Source organism: Aspergillus steynii (genome assembly GCF_002849105.1).
Source record: "Aspergillus steynii IBT 23096 chromosome Unknown P170scaffold_6, whole genome shotgun sequence".
NCBI classification, from domain to species: Eukaryota; Fungi; Ascomycota; class Eurotiomycetes; order Eurotiales; family Aspergillaceae; genus Aspergillus; species Aspergillus steynii.
This window is the reverse complement of record NW_020194403.1, coordinates 2,674,566-2,698,776: the sequence shown is the minus strand read 5'-3', so window position 1 is coordinate 2,698,776 and position 24,211 is coordinate 2,674,566. Positions and strand designations below refer to the sequence as shown.

At 52.8% G+C, this 24,211-nt stretch overlaps 13 protein-coding genes across 13 annotated transcripts; 7 read left to right on the top strand and 6 right to left on the bottom strand.

Moving 5' to 3' along the window:
• Positions 1-101: 101 nt before the first annotated feature.
• Positions 102-1,670, bottom strand: P170DRAFT_466514 (elongator complex protein 4; the record flags this gene model as incomplete). Its single annotated transcript, XM_024852423.1, has 2 exons — positions 102-1,150; positions 1,199-1,670. The coding sequence occupies 2 exons, from the start codon at positions 1,668-1,670 to the stop codon at positions 432-434; spliced, it is 1,191 nt and encodes a 396-aa protein (XP_024702502.1). The 3' UTR covers positions 102-431.
• Positions 108-394, top strand: P170DRAFT_478061 (uncharacterized protein; the record flags this gene model as incomplete). Its single annotated transcript, XM_024853523.1, has 2 exons — positions 108-165; positions 213-394. 2 exons carry the CDS (start codon positions 108-110, stop codon positions 392-394), a joined length of 240 nt encoding a protein of 79 aa, XP_024702503.1.
• A 121-nt stretch (positions 1,671-1,791) lies between the features above and the next one.
• P170DRAFT_438901 (DNA-directed RNA polymerase core subunit RPB8) lies at positions 1,792-2,727 on the top strand. Its single transcript, XM_024849714.1, has 2 exons — positions 1,792-2,309; positions 2,396-2,727. The coding sequence occupies exons 1-2, from the start codon at positions 1,978-1,980 to the stop codon at positions 2,499-2,501; spliced, it is 438 nt and encodes a 145-aa protein (XP_024702501.1). The 5' UTR covers positions 1,792-1,977; the 3' UTR covers positions 2,502-2,727.
• P170DRAFT_412911 (thiamine pyrophosphokinase-related protein) lies at positions 2,532-3,875 on the bottom strand. Its single transcript, XM_024846948.1, has 2 exons — positions 3,763-3,875; positions 2,532-3,698 (listed from the first exon to the last, which is right to left on the bottom strand). Exons 1-2 carry the CDS (start codon positions 3,801-3,803, stop codon positions 2,771-2,773), a joined length of 969 nt encoding a protein of 322 aa, XP_024702500.1. The 5' UTR covers positions 3,804-3,875; the 3' UTR covers positions 2,532-2,770.
• A 145-nt stretch (positions 3,876-4,020) lies between these two features.
• P170DRAFT_438899 (OPI10 family protein) lies at positions 4,021-5,120 on the top strand. Its single transcript, XM_024849713.1, has one exon. The coding sequence runs from the start codon at positions 4,231-4,233 to the stop codon at positions 4,939-4,941; it is 711 nt and encodes a 236-aa protein (XP_024702499.1). The 5' UTR covers positions 4,021-4,230; the 3' UTR covers positions 4,942-5,120.
• Positions 5,092-6,218, bottom strand: P170DRAFT_466510 (type 1 glutamine amidotransferase). Its single transcript, XM_024852422.1, has 3 exons — positions 5,902-6,218; positions 5,584-5,810; positions 5,092-5,513 (listed from the first exon to the last, which is right to left on the bottom strand). Exons 1-3 carry the CDS (start codon positions 6,137-6,139, stop codon positions 5,223-5,225), a joined length of 756 nt encoding a protein of 251 aa, XP_024702498.1. The 5' UTR covers positions 6,140-6,218; the 3' UTR covers positions 5,092-5,222.
• Positions 6,219-7,996: 1,778 nt separating this feature from the next.
• Positions 7,997-9,364, top strand: P170DRAFT_466509 (uncharacterized protein). The gene is made up of 2 exons (XM_024852421.1): positions 7,997-8,276; positions 8,327-9,364. Exons 1-2 carry the CDS (start codon positions 8,067-8,069, stop codon positions 9,095-9,097), a joined length of 981 nt encoding a protein of 326 aa, XP_024702497.1. The 5' UTR covers positions 7,997-8,066; the 3' UTR covers positions 9,098-9,364.
• A 23-nt stretch (positions 9,365-9,387) lies between these two features.
• On the bottom strand, positions 9,388-10,457 carry P170DRAFT_428406 (uncharacterized protein; the record flags this gene model as incomplete). The annotated part of the gene is made up of 2 exons (XM_024847838.1): positions 9,388-10,230; positions 10,302-10,457. 2 exons carry the CDS (start codon positions 10,455-10,457, stop codon positions 9,388-9,390), a joined length of 999 nt encoding a protein of 332 aa, XP_024702496.1.
• Positions 10,458-11,417: 960 nt separating this feature from the next.
• dmaW (tryptophan dimethylallyltransferase fgaPT2) lies at positions 11,418-13,187 on the bottom strand. The gene is made up of 3 exons (XM_024849712.1): positions 11,838-13,187; positions 11,617-11,738; positions 11,418-11,554 (listed from the first exon to the last, which is right to left on the bottom strand). Exons 1-3 carry the CDS (start codon positions 12,992-12,994, stop codon positions 11,505-11,507), a joined length of 1,329 nt encoding a protein of 442 aa, XP_024702495.1. The 5' UTR covers positions 12,995-13,187; the 3' UTR covers positions 11,418-11,504.
• A 941-nt stretch (positions 13,188-14,128) lies between these two features.
• Positions 14,129-15,025, bottom strand: P170DRAFT_478052 (uncharacterized protein; the record flags this gene model as incomplete). The annotated part of the gene is made up of 4 exons (XM_024853522.1): positions 14,129-14,270; positions 14,333-14,410; positions 14,477-14,752; positions 14,826-15,025. The coding sequence occupies 4 exons, from the start codon at positions 15,023-15,025 to the stop codon at positions 14,129-14,131; spliced, it is 696 nt and encodes a 231-aa protein (XP_024702494.1).
• An 852-nt stretch (positions 15,026-15,877) lies between these two features.
• Positions 15,878-18,100, top strand: P170DRAFT_457550 (MFS general substrate transporter; the record flags this gene model as incomplete). The annotated part of the gene is made up of 15 exons (XM_024851726.1): positions 15,878-16,102; positions 16,189-16,282; positions 16,348-16,375; positions 16,424-16,470; positions 16,519-16,596; positions 16,652-16,717; positions 16,770-16,807; positions 16,857-17,026; positions 17,080-17,134; positions 17,187-17,240; positions 17,301-17,388; positions 17,438-17,577; positions 17,625-17,699; positions 17,754-17,873; positions 17,937-18,100. Exons 1-15 carry the CDS (start codon positions 15,889-15,891, stop codon positions 18,098-18,100), a joined length of 1,431 nt encoding a protein of 476 aa, XP_024702493.1. The 5' UTR covers positions 15,878-15,888.
• Positions 18,101-19,171: 1,071 nt separating this feature from the next.
• P170DRAFT_361895 (putative MFS multidrug transporter) lies at positions 19,172-21,080 on the top strand (the record flags this gene model as incomplete). Its single annotated transcript, XM_024844486.1, has 2 exons — positions 19,172-20,882; positions 20,962-21,080. 2 exons carry the CDS (start codon positions 19,172-19,174, stop codon positions 21,078-21,080), a joined length of 1,830 nt encoding a protein of 609 aa, XP_024702492.1.
• Positions 21,081-21,668: 588 nt separating this feature from the next.
• Positions 21,669-24,114, top strand: P170DRAFT_235990 (Zn(II)2Cys6 transcription factor). Its single transcript, XM_024842921.1, has 4 exons — positions 21,669-22,660; positions 22,706-23,415; positions 23,474-23,638; positions 23,694-24,114. The coding sequence occupies exons 1-4, from the start codon at positions 21,845-21,847 to the stop codon at positions 24,073-24,075; spliced, it is 2,073 nt and encodes a 690-aa protein (XP_024702491.1). The 5' UTR covers positions 21,669-21,844; the 3' UTR covers positions 24,076-24,114.
• Positions 24,115-24,211: the final 97 nt, after the last annotated feature.

Genomic DNA, 24,211 nt, shown 5'->3' with positions numbered 1-24,211 from the left:
ACTGCTGCTGCCTGAGGCACAAAGCGGAGTACGAAGACCGTCTGAACCCGATGGTATTTCTCTCCTTCTATCTATTCTATCTCAGCTCCCCACGCCTTGCAGCCACCATGAACTTCTTCCTTTTGATGTTTCTGGTGTTCTTTACACCCGTCCTCTTACTCTTGGGTGAGTACTCTGACCCTCGAATGCTCGTGTTGGGCTAACCTCGACAGTTTGGCTGGCGTTGTCGTCGTGTCTCGGAAGTCGGTTTCGCTCCCAATTCCCCAGAGTTCCGCTGAGACCGGGTCTCGACGCGTACGGAAGAGATTACCTCCGCACAATGGCCTCTTCTGGGCCTGCGATGTCCGAACAAATCGAGCTGGAGAACCTGGTGGAATCTGACCGCGAAGAATGATCGATGTCGTTTCTACATCTGTGGTGGTTTTTTCTGCTCAGAATTCGAGATCTGCTTTCTTAGGCATCCCACCCGCTGCAGCTCCGTCCTGCGCCTCCTTGTCTCCTTCAGCCGGCGGTAGACTGAACGGCTTAACCTCGAACCTCTTCCGACTCAGTGTAAACGCCCAGTCCTGCCCGATATTCTGATCACTGCCTCCGCCACGTTCATGTGGCACGGGCAAGCGGTGCACCTTGAGCATGCCCTGCGGTGGTTCCTCATGAGCTGTCGCGGCTCCCGAGGCTGCAAGGGCGTCTGCGGAATGGGGGAAAGGACACAACTCGAACACTCCGTCGCTCAAGATTTCCATCCATCGCACAAGGCCGGAAGACCGCGGGAACAGGGACAATGGCATTGTGATCATGGCCGTTGCACGCACGTTGGGCGAACTCAGCAGCGCCTTGAGGGAATGGAGGAATGGCAATAAATTCTCGGGCTGGCAGACTTCGGGTGGGTATATCGTGGGGTTAAGCAAGGAAGGCAGGATAATGCGGTGGACGGTATTTGGTGGACTCTGAGCGATGGCGGCCTGCAGTCGCTTGTGGACTGAGACAAACAATGGCTCCTTGGACGGTGCGAGCGGAACGTAGGTTATGTTTGTGATACCCGGATGGGTCAGACGCTTCGTGAGATCGAAGGCGTGGCAAAACGCCGGTTGCTCCGCCTGGTTTCCGGTCTGTTGACTTTGATCCCCGGTGGGCGCAGCAGAAGCTGTGTCTGTTAATAAATCATCAATCCTACCAAACCAATGGGGATGCTCCATACCTCTTGATCCAGCCACTCCAGTCCCAAATTCGCCCAACCGCTCATATCTCCAAGCAATCTTCATCTTCTCGCCTTTGCGCTTGTCTTGTTTATCATCCGCAGCTTCTGCAGGCCCAATCAGACCCGGAAGACTTCTGCCCCATTGCTCGGGCATTCCGACGACGTGAACTCTCTGATCCTGCACAACACCTTCGGCCGCATAGTAGCGTAGCAATGCGCCCGCAAAATCCGTAGTCCCGTTCTCCTCAATCAACAATGTCTTTCCAATCGGGAGTCCACCGTGCCCGGCAAGGAGATTATCCAGCGACGGCGCGCCCGTCGAAGTAGTCGGTCGTCCATCGTCGGGAGAGGGTCGAATACCGGGATTCGATTCCGGCGCAGCTGCAGCTTGCAGCACAGGCGCGGTGGGATTCTGACCAGACGCACGATCCGCGCCAGCCGACAAGCCTATATTTCTCTTGCGAAAAGACATTCTGAGCCGCTGTTCAACAATCGGACGTTGATTGCACTTTTTTTTTCTCTTTCCACAGTCGTGCTGCGGGGCTGGCGGGCAGCGGACGGTCCTGCGGGCGGCAGTAAAAGCGGCGGTGAGTCCAAAATCAGCAGAAAAAAAAAGCTGCGGCTTTGTCTTCCCGATTCCAGCATCATTCAGTCAATCTCCTGTCGACCATCTCATCTATCCGCCGTCCGATTCCCTCCCATCCTGCGATTCTCTACCGGACGGATCCCCTCATCAACCTCCCTCCCTCCTCCATCGGATTGACACAACACTCGCAACCATGTCGGACCCACTCCTCTTCGAAGACACCTTCACGATCACCGGGATCAACTCGCAGAAATACGACCGCGTCGCCCGTCTGACCTGCACGTCGTCCGACACGGCCAGCAGCTTCACGCTGGACGTCAACTCGGAGCTGTACCCGTGCGTGGTCGGCGAGTCGGTGTCGATGGCGCTGGCGTCGACGCTCTCGCTCGACGGCAAGGAAGACAGCGGAACAAAGACCGGCTGGAGGGACGTCGGCATGGGCGAGCAGACTCTGGCCAACGACTACGACTATGTCTGCCACGGCAAGGTTTATCGGTTCGAGGAGGGTTCGACGGCCGGGAATATGTAAGTTGATCGTCTGCGTTTGGGTCGGCGTGGAGGGCGCATGCGATCCCGAGTAGAAATGAAAGGAACGTGCTGATGATTGCTAGGGCGGTGTTTATCTCCTTCGGCGGATTGTTGCTTTACCTTGAAGGACCCTACAAGAAGCTGGCGCCCTTGAGAATCGACTACGTGTATCTGCTCATGAAGAAATAGAATGGCAAAGCCCGTGCTGTTGTGAATGTTCCGTATATTCGAATCGGGCATCTATGGACCCTGCTCTCTTTGAATACTCTGGTCTCAGGACCACAACAAACAAAAGACCTCCGAAAGACAGAAACAAGTGCACATTGGTTGGATGATTTAATTGCAGCGTCGGCGTTCGATTGGTGACTGGCTGGGTAAACACAAAAAATCCAATAGAATCTCAGAATTTCCTCTCAATGCAATCCGCTGTAGAAATCATACGATTATGCCGGGGTATCTCATTTCGCGCAGTGAGACGCCGTGGGGAACTGCAGCCGACGATGAATCTTCGCCACGATCTCCAGGAAATCGGGCTCGTTCTCGGGCGTCAGAATGCCATGCCGGATGAAGAAGTCGATCAGCACCACCGCGCAGTTCGGCTTGAACTCGCCATTCGCCAGCGCCTTCTTGGTCTCGTCCACCGTGTACAAGTAGAACGCCTCGACTTCATCGTCGCACGGCTTGGGGATGACATCCGCCCCGAGCTTGATATCATAGACGTACTCCACCTCGGGCTGCAACAGGCCTGTTTCCCCGCCCGCCCGCGGGTCCCGCACATAGATATACGACACGCAGCCGGCGGCCGTCGAGTTGGCCCGGACCACGTCCTCCGGCAGCGAAGCTTCCTCCATCGCCTCGCGCACCAGACACTCATACGGCTTCTCTCCGGTGCTCATCCCCCCGGCCACGGTATTATCCAACATCGCGGGGTACGTCTGCTTGGTGCGCGAGCGTCTGGGCACCCAGATGCGCAGGCCCTGATCGTCTTGCACGTAGCAGGTACAGTGGATGCCGTACGCGACGATTCCGAACAGCGGACTCGCCGAGCGCTCCAGCTCGAGCAGGAATTGACCCCCCGGGGCAAAGACGGGGTACATCTCGTTGCGCCAGCCCTTGAGGATCTGAAAGGTGTCGCGCTTGACGGCCTCGTTGAGCGTCTGGGCGACCGCCTGGGTGCGCTGCTCTGGGCTCGCGTCCGCCGCCGTGGTCAGGGTTACCGTTTGCTTCGTGGTGTCCACGGCCCAGTTGTCTGGGGACCAGTAGAATTTCTCGGCGACCGACTTGGCAATGTACCCGAGAACTGCATCGCAGCCGTTCACTCGGAATTGGTAGAAGTTTTTCATGTGGGCGGCGTAGAAGGAGGGGTCATCTTGGTGGTATGGGAATCTGTCATGGTGAGAGTATTAGTATGGCTCAAGGTGGGGGTTGTGATAGGGGAGAGAAGAAGTACTTGTCGCATTCGTTGACCAGGTCAAGGTTAGATTTCGCCATGATGTGGGGATGGATGGGAGAGAGAAAATAAGATACTGCTAGAATGGTTAGACAAGGTAGAACGAGAGAGAGATGGAGAAGGAGAATTATATACGCCTGAAGTAAATCCGCCGCCGCAACGGGAAGGATGCCTTGCAGCTCAGGCCCGCTCTTATCGATAAGGCATTTCGTCACTGCCGCCTTCTTTCTTCCTGCTTTCTTCCTGCTTTCTTCCTGCTTTCTTCCTTCTGCCGGTTTCCATCCTTCAGTTGTCTTTCTTTTGTGCTACGCTGCTCGCAATTGACTCTGATCTGGAATTATACATCCTTTACCTTATAATCTGCTATATACCCCATCTCTATACCCGATTTATGCCATCCAATTCACCCGCATTCCTGTGATCTCCACCCCTCCATTCCTCGTCCTCCCCGCGCAGAAAATCTCCGCCATGTTCTCCGTCATCGTCCCGGGCAGACCCTGCCTGACCGACATCGTCGCAGTCGATGCACAGCCCAACGGCCAAGCCACAAAATTCGCCTTCACCTTCCCCCTCGAGCCCTCTTTCACCGAGCTCGTCGTTTTCTTCCTCCCGGGCACCGTCCTCCCCCAGGACACCGCCGCCGCCATCTACGTGCAATTCCCCGACGCCAACCCGCCGCCCACGGGGCCCGAGTTCCGCTTCATCGGCGCCCTGGCGAACGAGAAGCCCTCGTCCGTGTTCCAGGTGCAGCCGCCGCCGTCGCAGCCGCGTCGCACAGAGGCCCAGGAGGAGGACGAGATGCTGGACGACGGCGCCGGTGGCGCGGGGCAATCGGGCGTGGGCCCCGGCACGACGGGAACGGTGACGTTAGGGATTTCCATCGAGCCGGTGCAGTCGGTTGCGCCGCAGCTGGCGGCGCTGGAGGCAGAGACGCCCGGTGCGGCGCCGTCGACGCATCTGGTGCGACAGACGAGGCAGCAGAAAGAGGTCACGACGAAGGTCCTGGCGCAGCGCATCATCGGCAATGCGTTCAACTTCCTGGCGAGTTTTGCCTCGTCGGAGAAAGGACAGGAGGTCGTGCCGATGAAGGCGTTCCGAGATTGGTGGGCGAAGTTCGAGCGTAAGGTTGATATGGACCCGACGTTCCTGGAGCGTGAGGATCCGAGTGCGTCGGGGTGATGTGGTGGTATAGTGAGTTTGCTCGATGTATTTGTTGGACTTGGTTTGTTGCATTGTCGGTTTAGTATGGTTTGTTCGGTTCCTTTGGAGGTGTTCGTTTATTGTCAATCCGGACAGGCTTGGAAGCGCAAGCATCATAGGAGCATTTCTGTTAATCAAAGCGTGTCTCATATATGTATCATCTATATAAATATTCATCCATCTTTCGATCTATATGAAGAGCTCGACAGGGACGGCGTTATATATACATCGTTGCCGCGTCCCTGTCCATCGCCTATAGTCTATTCCTCGAGCAAGAAGTTCAAGAAAACCGAACCAATCGCAACGCCGTCGTGTTCATTCTTCGCTCTCTCCAGCGCATCCTCGGTCTGCTCCTTGGAGAAGACCCCCGCCTTGCCCCGCAGCGTCACCACCTCGGTGACGATCTCCTCGTTGAACTCGGGATGGCCCTGCACGGTAACAAACCGACCCGGTAGATACATGCCCTGCACTGCACATCGGGGCGACGAGCCCAGGGGGACGACATTCGCAGGATACTCAAAGACAATATCCTGATGCATTTGCTGGATGCGCTAGATTTGGAAAGCCACTGTCAGCACATTCTCCACGAACATAGAAAAGCACGGAAGAACTAGGTATTACCAATTTATCTCTACCAAACAGCTTCTTCCCCTGATCCGTCAGATCCATGTCGCAAACCGCAATCTCCCAGCCAGCGTCGCTGCGACCGACTTTCACGTCCAGCGCACGCCCAATGATCTGATGTCCGAAGCAGATGCCGAGGAGTTTGATGCGGGGATCCTGCAAGGCGGATTTCGTGTACTCGACAAGCTTGAGGATCCAGGGATCGTTGTCGAAGGAGTTATGTTCTGGGGCATATTAGCTTGGATAATCGGTCCGGGAGACGAGGGCCTAGATGGAAGGTATGCGATAAGCGGAAGCCGAACTAGAAGTACTCACTCGATCCGGTCAGCAAGAGCGCATCCACATCCTCGAGCTTGGGATACTCCTGCGCTGTGACTACATCCCAGCGTGTGATGTCGAGCCCGGTCTCGGGGTTTAACCGGTCGGGTTGGTCCAAGGCTTTGGCACTGGCGCGGAGCAGCGAGGAGAAAACACCCCAGTAGCCGTCGTATTTCGCGTTGATTTTATCCACGGGGGTGTCGCATTCCAGGACGGCGATTCGGAGAGGTGCCATGATGGAAGAGCAAAGGGAAGACTGTCTGGGAGAGAAGGTGGAAGGCGTGGAATCCAAGATTGGTGATGGAGTTGGTGGAGTACTTCGCATTCCGATCGGATTCATCGCCGATCAGCCCCGCCACTGCGTGATTAGTCATCGTAATGTGTGCCGCTACTCCAAAAGCAAATAAAAAATAGATGATGATCGAAAAAGGTGATTATTGCCTTGCGATTGATTGAAGGTCAGCAATACGGACATCAAACCGATCCATAGAGCAAAAAGTCCGTAGCGGATTTTATGCTGGTCTTTTTAGCCGTATAGTCGCATGGAGTATCTACTACGCATACTGTTCCGATAATAGTTTGGCAAAATCGAAATTGGGGGTGAATAGGCAGGCGGTTAGATAGGCGGTAAGATGACTTGCTGTGGCTTGCAAGGGTCGTTCTTCCCATTTGACGGATGAACCTGTTAGTCTGTCATCAGCCCTACATGAACTAACGCGCTTGCCCACATGTCCCTGATCTGCACTGTAGCCGGCTGCAATATGACATACACTGGACCAAGCTAGGTGTAGTGCTCCTTCATCCATGTTTTCTATCTCAGAAAGAACTTCGTCTGCATTCTCTAACGAAAGCAAGTGCTCCAAGCTGGAGGACACCTTCACGGAGAGCGAGATTCCAACTCCATCGTGATTGAATGGGCATGTTTCTTTTCTGCACGGTTTCAAATTCCATGAAATGGTCTCGCGAAAGCAGAGTCAGTACTGCACACCAAACCGAATACGACGTCTTCCAGCAGGATTAATTGGCTTTGTTCCGCCATCGTTGAGCTACTTTTAGCAAGGCCGAAGTGAAGGTTCAATGTTTCGGGATCGCCGATCCACGGGGGAGCGGATACTGGGTCCAATCGGCAGATCTGGATGCCCTATACGGCCTTCTAGAAGCCCAATCTGCCCAATCTACAGGGTATCTCGTGTTCCAACGCGGATAGATGCATATCAGCCTTGCTCTCTATGCCATAACGAGCGCCTGTGTGGCGTCTGTGTCATGGAAGTTACATCCGCCTCTACCTGAGATCCCAGCCCCGTTGTCTCGGGCTTCGGCTGCTGATCGTTATTCCGGTCTAATATACTCCTCCTCTCCAATGGCCGTCGTCGGTGCCCCGTCTGTTTCGGAGATGATATAGACGTGATATAGGGCCAAGGGTATCTGTTGACTTTGATGGCTTTCCAGGTGCCAGCGGTCCGATAGGCTGAATTTAGGATTTCCCTTCCCGGGACCCCCGGATACGTGTCCCGCGATGAGACATTGCAAGCCCTTCACCAACGAATTCTAGATCAAATGGCTGGATTAGGAAGTCGGACTGCGTATCAATCCGAATCTAGAACTTTCTTCTCCAGCTTCTCCAGGGAAGGTCGTAAGGCCTAGATCGATCTCGTCGAGACATTTGACAGTCAGTTGTGAATCATGAAGCGGTGTGGGTGAGGAGTTGAGACAAAACATAATTTCGCTCGGGATGTCATTCGCTATGACTACCTTCGAATAAGACACTCGTACCGCCTGCCACACCTTTGGTGAATCCAGGGGAGCTAGCTCTCCGTGATGCTGACAGGAGAAGTTATCGATCAGCCCGTCTAATTCTAGAATCTTTTCTAGACAGTGTATGTCCGGGACGAAACAAGGTTTCTTGAACACGATCACACTCAGCCATGTCTGCCACAACGTTGGATTGGAAGAGACTCAAATGTCGCATAGCAAGCAAGTGGTTTTACAGGCACTCTGCTCTTCAAATGATTGTTATAAAGTCGTGGACAAGCTCGCAGACCTTCCTAGGAATCAAGAGTTAGCGACGCTTTTTCACACCACCAACCTTCAAATTCTAACCTGCACACTTACCTCTATTATTTTCTTCTCCGTTTCTTCTTTTACCCATCACTTACACCACGATGCCATTTCACGATGACCCACATCTGAAGGAAGCAGCCATCGTCCTCATCCAGGGGCTCAAAACCCTATGGCAACTTCAGGCCGGCAAAGCCGGCAAGATAAAAGACCGGCAGGCATTGAACCGAGTACACAACTTGGCGAACTGTCGTTTCATCTTTATAGGAGATTATCCTTACTACAACTACGTAGGGACATACGAGGATGGCCATGTATGATGCACCGATTCATTTAGAGACGTGAACGCTAACAAATGGAGTAGTGTTTGGAGCTTTTGACCACCTATGACGGTCCAGAGTCTAGTCTCAGACAGGCCCTTATGAAGCTTGACAGCCGCACTTTTACGCAGGACCCCAAAAACGGATTTGTCATTCAGCATGGTGAGATGAAGACAAGAGCACGTTTTGTGCCGCACCACTCGGTCATGCCTCCCGGTAGGAATGGGGTCATTGATCCCCCGGCCGAAGCGATTCGGATTTCGGATGCCAGCGAAGATACTCTTAAAAAATTCCCCTGCGTCTTGCAAAAGAGCCTCTTGGCTCTTAAGCTCTACCGTGCGGCTCGGAAAGAGCGCCGTGGGGGTCTAACGGACCTGCGACACGCCAATGCGCTCGCAGAGCACGTCGGTGGAACCCGTGACTGGGAGGAGTGGGAGATCAATGCCATCACATATTCGCTCGACAAGGTAGTCCATTTTGAGACTTGGAGCAATTGCCCGTTCCTCCAAACACTTTTGACAAGGAATGGACTTTTCTTGAATCCCTCAAAACTGGAATCCTGCGAGGAGGCAGACGGAAACTTCATCTCCGCCCGAACTCCTCCCGTTTCCATTCGCTCTCCGTCCCCGGCTGTTATGCCCAAGCTTCCTCTGAAGCTTGCCAATGCCCCGGCAAAAAGTGTGATTTTTCTAGCGCTGGGAGTTTCTCTCGTTATATTGGTTGTTGTTGTTTTGGTTCTGAGGTACACAAGTCGTACTAGGAATCAAGTCATGTGGTCGGTGACATGGACTTGGGGATGGAGCGTACACCGTTGATCTTCACGATTCTACTACCATAATTCCCTCTCCTCCTATTTTCTCTGTCGCTCTCTTTTTGCCTCTCTATCATCCGTTCCTTCCTTCCTCTTTTCCTGGTTTCCTTTTCTTCTTCTTTTTCCTTTACTTTCTTTTTACTGTCCCCTCTTTATTTTTTGCTTCTCTTCTCTTCTCCTCTCCTAAATCACAAAAAGCTATAACACAATCACATTAAACTGCGGCCCATTTACAAGTCCAAAACAATGTACAAAATCAATTACCCGTCAGAAAGCTCTAGCTAAATGACTAGGCTACTGGCTAGGCTTAAAACGCCAAGAGGTCGGGGTCTCTGGAAAATCGAAATCTTCTGCCATCTCCTTGGCCACCTGCAGGATCCGCTTTCTTAAGGCGTCCTCATCATCATCTGTCGCCGGCTTGCCGAATTGCGCTGCCATCCCCTTGTCCTTGGTTTCGATCGAGTTGATGAGCATCCAGATCCCGCGAAGGCGCTTGGAATAACGATCATAGTTCAAAATGTCATGAGAGTCTCTTTCGAAATACGGCCCCACACGGTCTGCGACTCTCATCAGATTGATGGGAATCGATTCTTCGAAATTGACATCGCCCGTGAGGTGCGCGCCACGCACGACACTTAGGATGAGAATTTTGACAAAACAAACCGGGTTCACCGTCACCACGGGCCCGTAGGCCGTGCTGTAGCGGAGCCTGCGGAGCGGCTTCGTCCCCGGGAACGCAATGTCGCTGGCCAGCATGAAACACTGGTCGTCCTCGCGCGGAATGTCAAGCTTAAACCTCGGCATGGTCCACATGTGCTGGGATTTCAGAAACAGGCCAATATGCGGATACATCGACGGTCTGGGCGTGTATCCTATACGCCGCTCCAGAGTTTTCAGCGCGGCCGCGAATTCATGGTCGCTTTGGTAGTCGCTGCGAGTTATGGGGTGAGGATTCGCACGAAAGCAGTAATTGGAATCCCCGAGCTCTATGGCTTGGTGAATGATTTCAGGCTCCAATTCAGGCCCGTGCATACAGTTAGCACAGGTAGCGCCAACACCGTCTTCTATGAATCCTGCCTTGCGGAGCGCGCGGATTGCGCCGTTCATGTTCTCGTCTTCGATCACGAAGTCAACGCGCTGCTGAGAATTAGCTTTCCTTCTTTTTCTTCGGATACAATAAACCGGTAAAGGGGGAGGGGGGAACTTACGTAGTGTGGGTGGCTTGAGTCTTCCATTGCCAAGAGACTTCTATATCCTGGTCCCCAGAGGACACACGGAATGTTTTCCGCCCTCAGGAGCTGGGAAATCACGCCCGCTAGCATGGGCATCGTATCATCCTCCTGGTATCTGACGACGACAGACATCTTGATAACACTTTGTTGCGGATTGAACTGTTCGACGAGAATACGAAGAAAATGGAGTTGATCTGTGGAATGAGTAATGACCGACCAGGAGGAGCAGTGACACACCGGTCAATTTATAGTGTCTTGGATGAGGCTGTCTTTGTATGTAGAACTACCTGTCGGATGGAATGTACCTACATCGCTCTTTGATTCGATCCTGAAATTCCCTCCTTGGAATCAAAGATCGAAAGATCTTTGCTTCTAGCCCCACGTTTCAGGACTCGGACCTGCCCGGACACAATGCACGTAATCTGCCTTTGTTCTAACGGGCTCTAAGAACACCAGATGGATAGAACCCCGCGAGCTAGAAGGAAAGAAGAAAAGTACCGACGTCAAATCCTTCCGCGCTGATCTTCCCCTCGACTTTGACTCTTTCCTTGTGTCCGGGTTCCATGGGCAGGCGGTTGGCTGGCATGGCGCCGAGTAGACCCGGTAGCTGAAACCGAGACAACGAATGCGAGAAGCCCGGAACAAACGGTTTGAGAGAGGCTTAACTCAACCTCGAGGACTGGGAAGCTTCTTTGTTTGTGAGACTTGACTGGCCAAGCTAAGCCAAGCCATGTCGAGTGGAGTCGAGGCTTTTAACGGCCGAGTGTATTTCTTTTGTTACGACCTCGTTTCGTCTGGGGGTTTGGGACCTTATATTAAACTCGGGGAGTTATATAGAGTTTTGTTCATCTTGTTTCTCATTTCCTGTAGTTTCACCTTCACCATCTAGCTCTTCTGTCTTTCTCGGAGATCCCAAGTAGCAAGAGTTCCACTAACATTTTCATTATGCGTGGGTATAAACACAAGGTAGTCAACGAGACTGCCCAGATTGAGGAAGTACAAGAAGATAGAATAGATTACGCTAGGGCTGCTATAATACTAAAGTGCGGGACACTTGTCTTTGCTGCGTAGATAGGTAGTTTCCCAATGCGACTTGCATTCTTCATTAGGCAGAACCGAAACACGAGAAACCATCAAACATGAACCCTAAACACTCGTTCTTAGCGCCAATTCACCCATTCACGACACGATCTCAACAGAAGCATTTACTTCCGGTGCTTGTAATCTCGCTATCGAGGACGAATTAGGACAACACAAGTATTGTCTCGGGGTCAGGAAAGTCAGCACATACTGATGGCGTAGTCCCCCGTCTCGAAGGAATGCAAGTACACGCTCATATACGGTCTGTTGTTGCGGTACGAGAAGGAGATGTACGCGTGGACATAGTTCAGGGCGTTGTGGTCTGCGTGCGGACTAAATCAGACAGAGAGGGATGGTTAGCCATTAGTCCAGCTCACCCTGTCCGGTGCTCATGTCTACTCGCTGGTATCGAGACCAATCAGTCGGACTTACTAGTACCCTCGCAAACTCTCCTTATACGAAGCCGCCATATCTGCCCATCCGCGGCGCTCAAAGAACGTAACCAGCGCGTCGGCAACAGCCATGTCGTTCATGCCGAAGGTCGTGAAGTAGACCTGCGGCTGCGGGAGGGGGTCGTTCGGGTGCAGCGTGTAGTTGGCCATGAGGGGGAGTTGTTCGTTGGGAATACTGCCTAGGGGGAGGTAGGGGTCTGGGTAGGAGAGAACGCCAGAGGGCATTTGGAGGAGGGACCAGAGTTCGCGGACCAGGAGGAGTCCAGCTGTCGTGGAGGGGTCGGAGAGGCGGCCGCCGAGGGTCCAGAGGTCTTCGAGGGATGGAAGTGAGACCGTGCGTTCGAGGAGGTAGATTTTGACGCGTGATTTAGACGGGTGGATGAGGTCGCAGGAGAGAAGGCGAGGTGTAATGGTGCTCTCTGGGCCGCGCGATTGGATGTAGTCTGATAGGACGGAGAGGGGGTTGAGGAGGGTGGGGGATTGGTGGGACCAGCGGTGGACGGAGTCGAACATGAGGTCTTGGATGGAGCGGCCGGTGACAAGGGCCTTGAGGGCTGGGTAGATGTAGGTTTTGACGACGAAGTCGCCGTGTTTGAGGTCGAGGGCGAGCTTGTTCTGCGTCTTGATCTCGGAGCCGGCGAGGTTGTGGGCGAGGAGGTAGGCTGATTCGTCCGCGTTCAGAGTCAGGTCGGTTTTGAAATGGCGGAATAGCTCGAGATCGATGTCTTTCCGGAGGAGTTGGAGTTTACTCAAACTATCCCAGATGGCGTGCGTGTTGAATGGGTCTTTGGCGGTTCCGGTGGCGGCGTTGATGGGCTCGTAGGTGTATCGCACGAGCGAGTCGGAGCAATTCAAGCTCAACTCGAACGGTAGTCCGTATCGCGTGAGGATGCTGAGCCATCGGTTATCGTCATCGACGGGGTAGAATCCTAGGAACGGGATAATGTATTTCTTGTAGATGCCCAAGTGCTTGTATTGCGAGTGGATGTCGTATCCGGAAGCCTGCAGCATGTCCGCGAACATGGGGGCGGTGCTGTGCCACCATTGCTTCTGGTCCTCGTCTGCAAAGTCAAATATGCTGCTGAGCGTCTTGTATACACTCGTGTCGGAGGCATTTCGAACATTATGGAGTGCCATGATGAATTGGCTGTCTAACACAAGGCCTTTGGGGCATAGCCATGAGATACTGGTCCACTTATATTGGAACCCATAGAAATTGTACTGGTCTGACATTCGATGTCAACGGGAAGTTGATATCCGTCGCAAGCCGCACATCTAGGCATACTGCTTGGCCTTGAATCCTTCAAAGATGACGGAGCATAATGGTTTCTCTGGACGCGTGTTCAGCAGCTAGGATCATGAGCGCTTCCGATGCTGATGAATGATCAGGCAAGATGTGGCTGGTAGATCCAACAGCTTGGCGAGGAGTGATTGGGTTCTTGACTGGCTGGAAAGGAGTGCCTAGCACTATGTGGCTGTTAGGCGAGAAGCGATCCAGGACCTTTGAATGTGTTGTGCAGGATAGCATTGGCATTGGCAGCGATGCAACCCTTCCGCTTACTTCTCTGCATCGAGCATAAACACTGAAACCAGAGCCATACAAACAATCTCATTGGGCCATCTTGAAGTCTACGAAGTCTCTTCCAGACGTTATAACACGCCAAGGCAGGCTAAATCGCAACTCCGTGGGAGCCTCTGGTTCTCGACCAATGCGATGCGTACAAACTGTGATTTCTGCGAATAGCAAACATGCATTTATGCCAAGTCCACGGATTTCAATGTCTAATATTACCTCAGCTTGATCCCTGACATGTTTCACTTCCTACCATTCAGGAACTCGCAATGGCGGACGGTCAGGTCTGGACATCTTGGCTGATTTAGTGCTCACGGTGGCGGAACTCCGACGGTATCGGTCATGTTTGATGTTCTGCGATACTGAACATTGTAGGACGCCTGGATTAGAAAGTGACCAATGGATATGTTTGATGGATGAGGGCTTATCGTGCATTGATTAGGAAATCGGGTTAAGTAATGGATGTTCGGTCTGTTGATAATGTATACTGTCTAAGGATCAAGAGATCAGGCAATCTTGCTTACATTGATATGTTTGCGGGTACAAACGGCCATGGATTAATCTTATCAACTTGCATTATCCTCGTCGTTTGCCACGGACTTAGCTCAACACTGTCTCAATTTCGCAGTCCGGCAATTCTTCCTTGCAAGAATATACTTAAGCTTACGCGGGGCCTCGAGATCTAAACCTCAAGACTCTCAAGACTCGCTTGAAGAACCAAAAGAAGTCGTACTCCACCAAATATCCTCGCCGAATTGGCTCACCAGATAAGAATCCTCGGTGATTGGTTCGGTGTCATTAGGATCCCACTCAGTCCCCCTATCCAGTCCCGTCATTGACCTAGGTTTTCTGCGTGAGCCTTTTGTTTGATCATCATGACGTGAGCTTCCTCAGTGCCTTACACAGTCTGGGTCTCGCGGTCGTAATGGACCATGTCGGGAAATCCCTGGGGTATCGCCCAGCCGAGACGCTGCATACTACTGTAGACAGCGTAAACAACACGGTCAGACATAGAGGAAGAAGGGTAGCTGAGCAAATGAACCTACTCGAGAATCTGAATCACCTCGCGTTTGATGAAACCGGCTTCAATCTTGCTGAGCTCGTATTCCTCGGCCGGCCTGCCAGGCACCTTCGACATGATGAAAGCGTTGATATAGCCACCCGGATATCCATGGACGGCAGTTTGGAAAACCGTTTCATGGTCAAGGAGAGTAGGAGTCGCAGCCATTGATTCCGTCAGTTGAAGAGGACGAATCTCCCTCTCAAAGATCTGGCGCCCCCATTCGGCACAGTAAGCTATGTCTTTGGCATCATGGCCATCCCTGTTTGTCCTTCATTCAAGGATAGTATTAGGATAGTAGTTCGCTCTGTTAAGAATCCAGTCAGGGAACGCACTGTAAACGGAGCCGCGCCATGCAGGCCAGGCCGTCGCTTTCTCGTTGTGCGATGAAATGAGCATGGCGCTCGTATATCTTAATGCTGTGGCCTTCTGAGACCAGTTCACCTAGTCGATAGATGTTCTGGCCCACGGTGATTTGGGTTCCTTCCAGCTTCGTCAGAAAAGGTTCTTCATCGTCAGACCAGAAGTACGACATGATCGTGGTTGATAGAGAGGGAGGTGGCAGTAGCGCTGTTGATAGGGGCAATGAAGGTGAAGCTACGGGGAAACTGTTCAAACTGTTCGAGTACATATATGGAGCCATTATGGAACCATTGGTGACGGACCTGTGGTACTTAGTAGTGGTAATACGACATTGTGAGCTCATGCCCCTTGAATTTGTTCGCAATTTGGCAGTTTAACGGAATCTATTTCCGCCATCTGAATCGAGACCACGGCAGGAGTGATTGAATAGCAGATCATTAAGAGATTGGCGAAGAGTAGTGCCTTTGTACCATGAATTAGTTGTAGCTTGGCCCAGAATTTCCTTGTATGTGATCTCTTAACAATCTCGCCATTAGATACCCTTCCACATTAGTTTCTTCTTTCTGGATCCCTCCTATTCTCTTTCTCATATCCTTCTCTACATTTCAAGCAGGACAGTCTAGGTATTCAAATTGAAAATGTCAAACAATTAATGTCCACGACCTCTGGTTAATCGTAGGGCCATTAGCGCAACTGCAAGCGAACGGCGGTCCAACCCGAACGCCGCAGACCTTTGCATCCCCACACAATCCCACCGACGCCTTCATGATTGGCCCTTGGCGACTGCCTACAGGCTTGGATACTAGACGATCTGGAATGGTGACATGGGAAATAGCACGCTATCGCGAGAGTCTGCAAAGCACGCAATCCGTCGCACCGATGAGGCCTTGGTGGGCGGAAAATTCAAGAGAGGCGACATGTCCACCGTGAAAATCTTTCTGTTCCAAGTTTGGCTCTCAAACCTTCAGCACGTCTGGCATCGGACATACAGTACTAGATTCGAGGATCTGTACTACGCGGTAATAGCGATTCGTCATGACGGGCCAACAACCCTCCGTCTCGGTCTCGTCCACCACGACGCAGAGTGAGAAGAAAGTATGGTACCACAGCACGCTGTTCAATGCCTTCATTATTGGAGGAGTGGGCTTCATGGCCCCCGGTCTGTGGAATGCGATGAATTCCCTGGGTGCTGGCGGTGCGCAGTCGCCGTATTTGATTAACGCCGCCAATGCGCTGGTGTTTGGTCTCAGTTAGTATTTCCAGTTTCTGGCTCTGTTTGACTGCGTGTCGGGTTTTAAGCAATATTTGAACCTCGAGCTAATGGTATTTTGACAGTGGGATTTCTGTGTCTCTTCGGCGGTCCCATTGCGAATCGCATTGGATTGAACTGGACGCTGTTACTGGGTGCGGTCGGATATCCCATCTACTCGTATGTTTCTCAGCGGTTGTCGGATTCCGTTGTCTCAAGGGGAGTCACTAATGGTCGAATTCAAGGGCTGCCTTGTATACGAACAACCGCTATGTATTTCACCCCGCTCGATGGCGCTGAATCCTTGCTAACATGTCTCAGGGAAACGTGTGGTTTGTGCTGGTTGGATCCGTCGCATGCGGATTATCGTGAGTGACGAGCTCAGCCCAGATTTGTGCATCAACTGACCAAGACAGAGCGGGCCTGTTCTGGGCTTCTGAAGGTGCTGTGGCACTTGGGTATCCAGAGCCATCCAAACGTGGCAGATACATGAAGTGAGTTTAACCTGAACATTTCAAGCCTCGAAAGCTCAGCAGCTGACCTCGATAGTATCTGGCTGTGGTTCCGGACTGGAGGCCCTTTGGTGGGCGGAGCCATTCTTCTCGCTCTCAATCAGTGAGTTCCTCGCCACGTCGCAAACATCGAGTCCTCTGCTAATCCGAACCAGCTCCGCCGATGCAAAGAGCAAAGGCAAAGTCGGCTCACGTATGTCTATCGGAATCCGACCATACGATCCATTGGCTAACTGCTTCAGAGTCCTATCTCATCTTCGTCGCCTTGCAATGTCTCGCGACGCCTCTGGCAATCTTCCTCTCGCCACCTGAGAAGGTTCAGCGGAGCGACGGGAGTAAAGTGAAAATCGTTGTGCAGGAGTCGTGGCGCGCCGAACTGCGAGAGCTTTGGAAATTGTCTTGCCGGAAAGAGGTATGTAATGGTTTGGGTTTAGATGTCTGACAGTTGGCTCATGGTTTCATCAGGTTGCTATGATGTTGCCCATGTTTTGGGCAGCGTATTTCAACCAATACTCGTCAAGTATGGCTTCGTGTTGTCTTGTTTCGGAAGTAAGATGCTGACCACACCCAAGACTTCCAAGCTTATTACTTTGGCGTACGAGCCCGTGCTCTGATCGGATTCGTCAGTAAGTGCTACTATGAGTTCCGCTTCATTCTCGTCAAAGTTTTAGACTGACCTATTCAAGGCAATTTCTCCAATCTTCTCTCCTCGGGAATCATCAGCCGATTCCTAGACTACAAGGGATTGTCCGTCAAGAAGCGCATCACATATGGGTACGAATCAAACCCCTATCCCATGAACCTCGAAATCTAACGGGCATAGTTTCTACTACGTGGTCGTCATCCACATCATCGCCTGGGTCTACGCCTGGGTGGTCCAAGAGAAATACACCGCCAACCCGCCATCCTACGACTGGACCGACAAAGGCTTCGTGGAGGGATTCTTCGTCCTGATCCTATGGGGTATGGCATTCCTTTCTTCGCCAGACAACACAGCTAACCCGATCTAGGTTTCACTCAACAGGCCCTGCAGAATTTGCTGTACTATCTCCTCTCGACGATGACGGATAATATCTCCGAGCTGTGTATGTTATTCTTTTGCTCTTGTTCTTTTGCGTGGACGACGCTAATCATCCCAGCCCGGTTATCCGGTATTCTGCGCGGTCAGGAGAGTTTCGCGCAGGCCATTTCCTTCGGCATTAACACGCGCAACTGGCACGGGGGTAGAGTTCCTCTTGCGGTCAATACTATCCTTCTGGGTATGTTCGCATCCAACCATTTACTCTAGAATTGAAGCACATTCTGATACGTGATTTTCACAGGAATTGCGGTGTTCCCTACCTGGTTGGTCGTTAAGAACCATACGCCGATTGAGCATGATAAAGTCGCGCCCAGCGCAGTCCAAGACGAAGAGCAAGGCGTGCAAGATGGCACGGTGGAGGCTTCGGGCAAGGGGGGTTATGTGGTCGGGGAGACAACGAAATAATTGGACAACAAACACTGCTGTATTTGATAGATCTTAAACGTTTATAGCTTGTGAAGGAAATGGAGGTATTCTAATGGCATATATGCGTATAAGGAATTTTTCAAGAGCATGGAACGACAAATTTTCGCAGAGTTAATAGGTACAGCTGTCTATAGATCCCTATCCGACGCGACCGACCGAGCTTCGTCTAGGCCACGCAGACCGGTAAAACCATGACAGCGAGGTCGATTTAAGATTCTTCTGGTGATTCTTATTCATCCTTTCTGGCTAGACTACTAATTGGGATATTTCAAATCGTTGAAGAGTTGAAATCAAATAAAATATTAAAAACGAGGACAAAATCACCTGACCTCGTCAACCCTCGTCCATCTTTTTCAGTCATAAATAGTCTCTCAAAACCAAACAAAAGAAAAAGAAAAACCAATCCGATGACTCTCAGTCCACCAGGAAATACCTCCCTGCTTCATTCCCGCGATATCCTCCAAGCGAGACCAATGCTGCATGCGACAGTAGGTCCGATGACACAATGTTAGCTTGTTCTGATCAATCAGCGATGTGGATTCTTTTGGACGGGAAACGCGCCTGGTTGGACTAAAGCATTAGTCTCTGCGATTTTAGCGTCTGTCGAGAGGGGTTGCGTTGGGGGATTTTTCTTTTCTTTTTGTTAAAAATCTTTATACAGTTCTATTGTGCGCGAGAAATTGCTACCAGGCTGGATGTGAATGCGAAGAGGATTGCTGAGGATTTGATTGCTTATAAATTAATCCGATTTTAGGACTTTGCGATCAAACATCCTGATTCTTGGATTGAATCCCCACGGCAAAACCAGCAAGTGGATCCCCAATATCACTGCAGTGGAATCGAGTCATACTCCAGTGCGCTGCATTAGCGTCGTCGGTCGGTATATCGTCGTCGCTCTATAAATTTCTCTGCTTTTCTGGTTTGGCCGGCAAGATAGAAAACTTTGACAACAGTCCTGTTGGATGTTTGTCTTCTGGGGGTGAATTCTTAGCCATCAAACCCTTCACTTCCTTCTCCTGAAATCTCCTTCAACTTCTCCACCGCTCAGGAATGCCAGGAACCTCGCGGGAGCCTCGGGGCGCTTCTATCAGCGAGTCAACCCCGCTATTAAACAGTGATTCCTCTCACTTGCCCTCCTACTCTGGCGAAGTCAACGCCGCGACCGATAATGGATCGTCCACCGTGCTGTCGTCCGACGATGATCCCACTCTCCTCAGTCTCTCTCGCGTGAATTCGGTCCCTCAGGGATTAGAAATCGAGCCGAATCTCGAGCGCATTCCTTCCATCACGAAGCCCGCCCCGACGGATCCTGAAGGGAGCGCCCCCAGTGAAAGCTCCGGCTATGCGTCGCGTTTTATGAACGTCTCGCCCGTGAGGTTCTGGCTGATCTTCTCCGGCATCTTGATGGGCTATGTCATCGGCTTCTTTGACTCGACCCTGATGGCCTCCAGTCACCCGGTGATTACCTCGCATTTCCACGCCTCCAACGCGGCGTCGTGGCTGTCCACGGCCTTCCTATTGACCTCGACTGCCTTCCTGCCTCTGTTCGGGCGCATCTCCGACACCTTCGGCAGGAAGCCCGTCTACCTGTTCGCGATCGCCATCTTTTTTGTGACGACGGCGTGGTGCGGCTCTGCTCAGAGCATCGGCAGCTTCATCGCCGCCCGCGCCTTTTGCGGACTGGGAGCCGGCGGCGTCTTTTCCATGGGCATGATCCTGTCCAGCGACTTGGTGCGCATCGAATACCGTGGTGTCTACCAGTCCTACATCAACCTGTTCCTCGGGGTCGGAGGTTGCCTAGGCCTTGCCTTCGGTGGATATCTATGCGATCAGATCGGATGGAGAGGTGCGTTCTACGTCCAGCTGCCCTTTATCTTCGTCTACTTTATTGTCGCAGCGTGGACCACCCCCGCCGATCTGGGCCTGAAGAGGGCCAGGGCCGAACGCTTGTCTTTACGTCAGTTGATCAAGCAAATCGACCTGGTGGGTTCGTTGTTCTTGGTCCTGGCGGTCACGTCGCTGATCATGGGCCTCAACCTGGGCGGAAACGTCTACAGCTGGACGCATCCCGTCGTGATCACGTCCTTGGTGATGGCTTTCGTCTTGGCTTTTGTGTTTGTGCGTTATGAACGCACCGTGGAGCGTGCCGTCATGCCCATCTCGTTCTTGTCGAGGCAGCCTCGTGCGAATCTCATCTTCGGCAACTTTTTCGGCTCCATATCCGTAAACACCATGGTTTTTAACGCGCCCTTGTATTTCCAAGCCGTCAAACTGGCCACCCCGACCGAGTCGGGACTCCGCCTGGTGGCAGCTACTCTGGCCGTCACCGTGTCCAGTGTTTCGACTGGCTTTCTAATCACCTGGTCGAAACGTCTGAAGCCGACGGTGATTATCGGAGATGTCTTTCTTTTCCTGGGCGGTTGTGCCGCAGCCGCGATGAACATGGGCACCCCGGACGCCATCGCCATGATCTGCGTCTCCCTTTCCAGCCTCGGGCAAGGATTCTCCTTCCCCTCGCTGATGGTCTCAGTGCTGGCGACAAGCGAGCACGACGAGCAGGCCGTGGCAACAACCACGCTGGGCTTATGGCGCAACCTGGGCTCCGTGATGGGCGTGGCCACCAGCAGCTGGATCTTCCAGAACACACTGGTCTACCACCTCGAGCGGCTCGTCACCGGACCCGAAAAAGAGCACATCATCTTCCTGGTGCGCAAGTCCGTCCAGGCCGTCGCCACATTGGACCCTGTCCATCAGCAGCAAGGTCAGTTGCTCCCAGTCTTCCGGGACTCCCTTGCATGGATGCAAGTCCCGTGTGAGTCATGTTTGCTAACGGATTGCAGTGATTGCAGCGTATGCCGCCGCCCTTCGTGTCACCTTCGGGTCTGCGGCACTCTGGGGCGCAATGATGCTGTTCATGCATTTTCGACTGCGGTTGCCTCGATTGGGCAGTAAGGCCTAGACTGAGATATTTTCCAGCAGAGTTTGCTGGTCTTATGTTCTGTAAGTGGTAGTTTCTTTGGTTCCGGTAGCTAGTGCAGCAAGGGTGTATTTCAGCATTTGCATGATGTATGAGAGATTCTGAAGAGATCTAGACAAAAGTGATTTTCATGATATGAACAGAATGACTGTATAAAATGAACCATCAATAAAAGGAAGTGTCCATGAAGTTATACTTAGAAGAAGTTATACTTGTCAATCCCATCGATTATCAGATCCGACGGCAGCCGCTAGACTCTTCCGGGTTTAGCCGGCGGTCGGGATTCCCCGCGAATCTTTCGAGCGACTCGACTTTCTTTCTCTCTTCACGTCGCTTACCAGCAATTCTGCAGCATCGGCTGAGTTCATTCTATTTGGTCCCTAGGCACGGTTGAGAATCGCATTCGTTGCTCTCGGTAAGCGACTGGCTTGGTCTTCGGTTTCCGCGAACGTGGCATCTCCGCAGCTGCTAACCGCTCCAGTGTTCGACCCCAGAAATCGCCGTTCAATGATCGGATTGTCTCGTCGTTGTATTCTCAGCTTATCTTCTCGTTATCCATCGATCGATCCATCCTCACCTGCCTATCGCCACGTATACCCCTCCAGCCAGACAGCGGAGTCTCGAACAGATAGGACATCCTCGGTCGTCAAGATGCGCAAGCATCATAGCTTAAAGGGCTGATAGCGAGGCACACACAAGAACCGGGACTGGATCACATTGAGGTCACAAGGCCCATCGTCACAACCATGGCCTCTGCCATGGACAACCATGTCTTCCCCGCCCTGGACCTAGACATCGCCATGGACCTGCCCGGCGCAGGCGAAATCCTCGGCATCGAGATGTCCAACGACAGCGTCTCACTGTCCGACAACCCCGCGGGGGAGGCCGCTCGCGAAGACGAGGACACTCCGACGCCGAATAGCGCGGTGAGCGCATCCCGCACCCCCGGCAGCGACACCACGCGGCGCCGCGAAGCCGTCATCCGGAAGTCCCGCCGCGTGCGCACCGGCTGCTTGACCTGTCGCGAGCGGCACTTGAAATGCGACGAGGCGCTGCATCGGTGCCAGAACTGTCGCAAGTCCGGCCGCGTGTGTCGCCGCGGCGTGAGGCTGAATTTCATCGATACGCAGGTCGTCAAGCCGCCGAATGACTTGACCCCGGAACCTGGGCATCGGGTCTCGTTTCGGGATGAGTCCAGGCATATTGCGTCCGAGTATGTGGGTGGGTTTGAGAGGTATCCGCCACCGACGGTGGAGGTGTCCGTGGATAGGGACAGTCTGGTCAGTCCCCCGCTGTCGGGGCGGTATAATACGACGGGGGCGGGGAGGTCGGGTCTGGGGATGGGTCAGTCTGAGGGGGTCGCGTACTCGCCGAACGGGCGTTCGGTGTCAACGCCTCAGCTGGTGCCGGATAGGAGTGCATCTTTTGCGCCGTTTAGATCGGCGAAGCAGGGGCGAGGGGCCAGTAATGCGTGTTTGAGCAATCCGGAAGAAGTGTTTTTGGTGCAGACGTTTGTCGAGCAGGTGGGCCCGTGGATGGATTCGATGGACGAAACGAAGCATGTAAGTCATTGGCCTGTATAAGCTGAGCTGTGGCTGATTTCGAAGTTTACGAACATTCTGCCGTTCCATGCGCTGGAGGAACCGATGCTCCTCAAGGCGTTCATGGCCTGCGGTGCTCGCCACCTCTTCCATGTGAATCCTTCATACGGCGAGGGCAAGGCGTCCTATTTCCATGACCTGGCATCGCAAGATCTTCTCAGCATGTTACAGGACCCGGATCGCGATTCCGTCCTCTGTGCCACGACCGCTGTTATATTGAATGTCTACGAGTCGATGTGCTCCCGGTCGACCCTCTCAGTCCACGGCATGAACCACGTCGCCGGCGCAAGGGCTCTGGTCAAGGAATGTCGATGGGACGCAACCAGCCAAGGTCTCGGCGGGGCGTGCTTCTGGCTGAACATCAGTTTGGAGCTGCTCAGCTGTCTGCACTTCAACTGGGCATTAACTTGGGATCCCGACACTTGGGGCGTCGATATGAACATGGAGCAGACGCAGCCCAGCGTCGCCGGGAACGAGGAACTCTGGACCCACCGCATGGTTTACATCTGCGCGAAGGTCGCCAACTTCCGATCCTCCTTCTCCCACGTCCAGGGCCTCGATCACTCCACCGCGCAGATCGACCAATGGTATCGAGACTGGTGCACGTACAGCGAGTGGTGCGACCAGTGGGCAAATGCCGTGCCACGTTCCATGACGCCGCTTGGCTACCTGCAGCCGTGGCAGACGCATTCGAAATCCGTGTTCCCGGAAATATGGTATGTTACGCAGGATGAAATCGCAACCTACTTGCTGATTTAACTGCTAACTTGCTAGGCTGATCAAACGATCGTCCATCATCGCTAGACTCCTCTACCACACCGCTCGCATCCTCCTGACCAAGATCCACCCGCTAGAATCAGAATACAGTCCCGAGATGCAGAGCGTGCAGCAGAGCCATGCGCACGATATCTGCGGCATCATAGCGCATACCAAAGACCGGTGCGTCTCCTCAACCACCCTAACCTCAGAATTCCTCACTAACATCAATCATCAGCGGAATCTCCACCCTCTGCACCCGCTTCCTCTTCATCGCCGCCTCCTGCCTCGCCACCCGCGACGCGCAGGACGAGATCCTCACCACGATCGACCGCATCAAAGAGACCGGCTGCCCGGTCGAGCACATCAAAGAGGAGCTGCAGGAGGCTTGGGGATGGACTGTGCATGCCCACGGACACAATGTCGGGGTTGGCGTGGGCGTGGGCGTCGGAGTTGAGGTGGATAGTCTGTTCGGTGACCACGCATTCACCCCTGATCCGGACCCGTCGGCCATGCTGAAGCTGCATTCTCCGGTCGTGGTGAATCCGTTGCTGGCGTTCGCGGACTTTGACTTGGAGAGTCATCCGTATCAGGGGATTTATGTTAAGCCGAGGGGTTAGCCGCAATCGAGCTAGTTTAGTGGGCTCTGTATATATCCTATCTGTATGGGGCGTTTTCGGATCATTGTGTAAAGGGTTTTATATGATACCAGTAAGTATATTGAGGGACTCAATGACTTTATCGGGGATCAAGTTT

What these genes read in the sequence shown, in the direction of transcription:
- dmaW (XM_024849712.1), bottom strand. Translation starts at nt 12,994, where the DNA reads ATGGCACTCCATAATGTTCGAAATGCCTCCGACACGAGTGTATACAAG. An exon ending in GAGAGTTTGCGAGGGTACTA is followed by an intron (nt 11,739 to 11,837) that starts GTAAGTCCGACT and finishes TGTCTGATTTAG; the next exon opens with TCCGCACGCAGACCACAACG. An exon ending in GACGGGGGACTACGCCATCA is followed by an intron (nt 11,555 to 11,616) that starts GTATGTGCTGAC and finishes CGTCCTCGATAG; the next exon opens with CGAGATTACAAGCACCGGAA.
- P170DRAFT_466509 (XM_024852421.1), top strand. Translation starts at nt 8,067, where the DNA reads ATGCCATTTCACGATGACCCACATCTGAAGGAAGCAGCCATCGTCCTC. An exon ending in GGACATACGAGGATGGCCAT is followed by an intron (nt 8,277 to 8,326) that starts GTATGATGCACC and finishes CAAATGGAGTAG; the next exon opens with TGTTTGGAGCTTTTGACCAC.
- P170DRAFT_438899 (XM_024849713.1), top strand. Translation starts at nt 4,231, where the DNA reads ATGTTCTCCGTCATCGTCCCGGGCAGACCCTGCCTGACCGACATCGTC.
- P170DRAFT_412911 (XM_024846948.1), bottom strand. Translation starts at nt 3,803, where the DNA reads ATGGCGAAATCTAACCTTGACCTGGTCAACGAATGCGACAA. An exon ending in CTGGTCAACGAATGCGACAA is followed by an intron (nt 3,699 to 3,762) that starts GTACTTCTTCTC and finishes TCACCATGACAG; the next exon opens with ATTCCCATACCACCAAGATG.
- P170DRAFT_235990 (XM_024842921.1), top strand. Translation starts at nt 21,845, where the DNA reads ATGGCCTCTGCCATGGACAACCATGTCTTCCCCGCCCTGGACCTAGAC. An exon ending in TCCGTGTTCCCGGAAATATG is followed by an intron (nt 23,416 to 23,473) that starts GTATGTTACGCA and finishes CTAACTTGCTAG; the next exon opens with GCTGATCAAACGATCGTCCA. An exon ending in ATAGCGCATACCAAAGACCG is followed by an intron (nt 23,639 to 23,693) that starts GTGCGTCTCCTC and finishes ATCAATCATCAG; the next exon opens with CGGAATCTCCACCCTCTGCA.
- P170DRAFT_438901 (XM_024849714.1), top strand. Translation starts at nt 1,978, where the DNA reads ATGTCGGACCCACTCCTCTTCGAAGACACCTTCACGATCACCGGGATC. An exon ending in GGTTCGACGGCCGGGAATAT is followed by an intron (nt 2,310 to 2,395) that starts GTAAGTTGATCG and finishes GATGATTGCTAG; the next exon opens with GGCGGTGTTTATCTCCTTCG.
- P170DRAFT_466510 (XM_024852422.1), bottom strand. Translation starts at nt 6,139, where the DNA reads ATGGCACCTCTCCGAATCGCCGTCCTGGAATGCGACACCCCCGTGGAT. An exon ending in GCTCTTGCTGACCGGATCGA is followed by an intron (nt 5,811 to 5,901) that starts GTGAGTACTTCT and finishes AATATGCCCCAG; the next exon opens with AACATAACTCCTTCGACAAC. An exon ending in TGTTTGGTAGAGATAAATTG is followed by an intron (nt 5,514 to 5,583) that starts GTAATACCTAGT and finishes TTCCAAATCTAG; the next exon opens with CGCATCCAGCAAATGCATCA.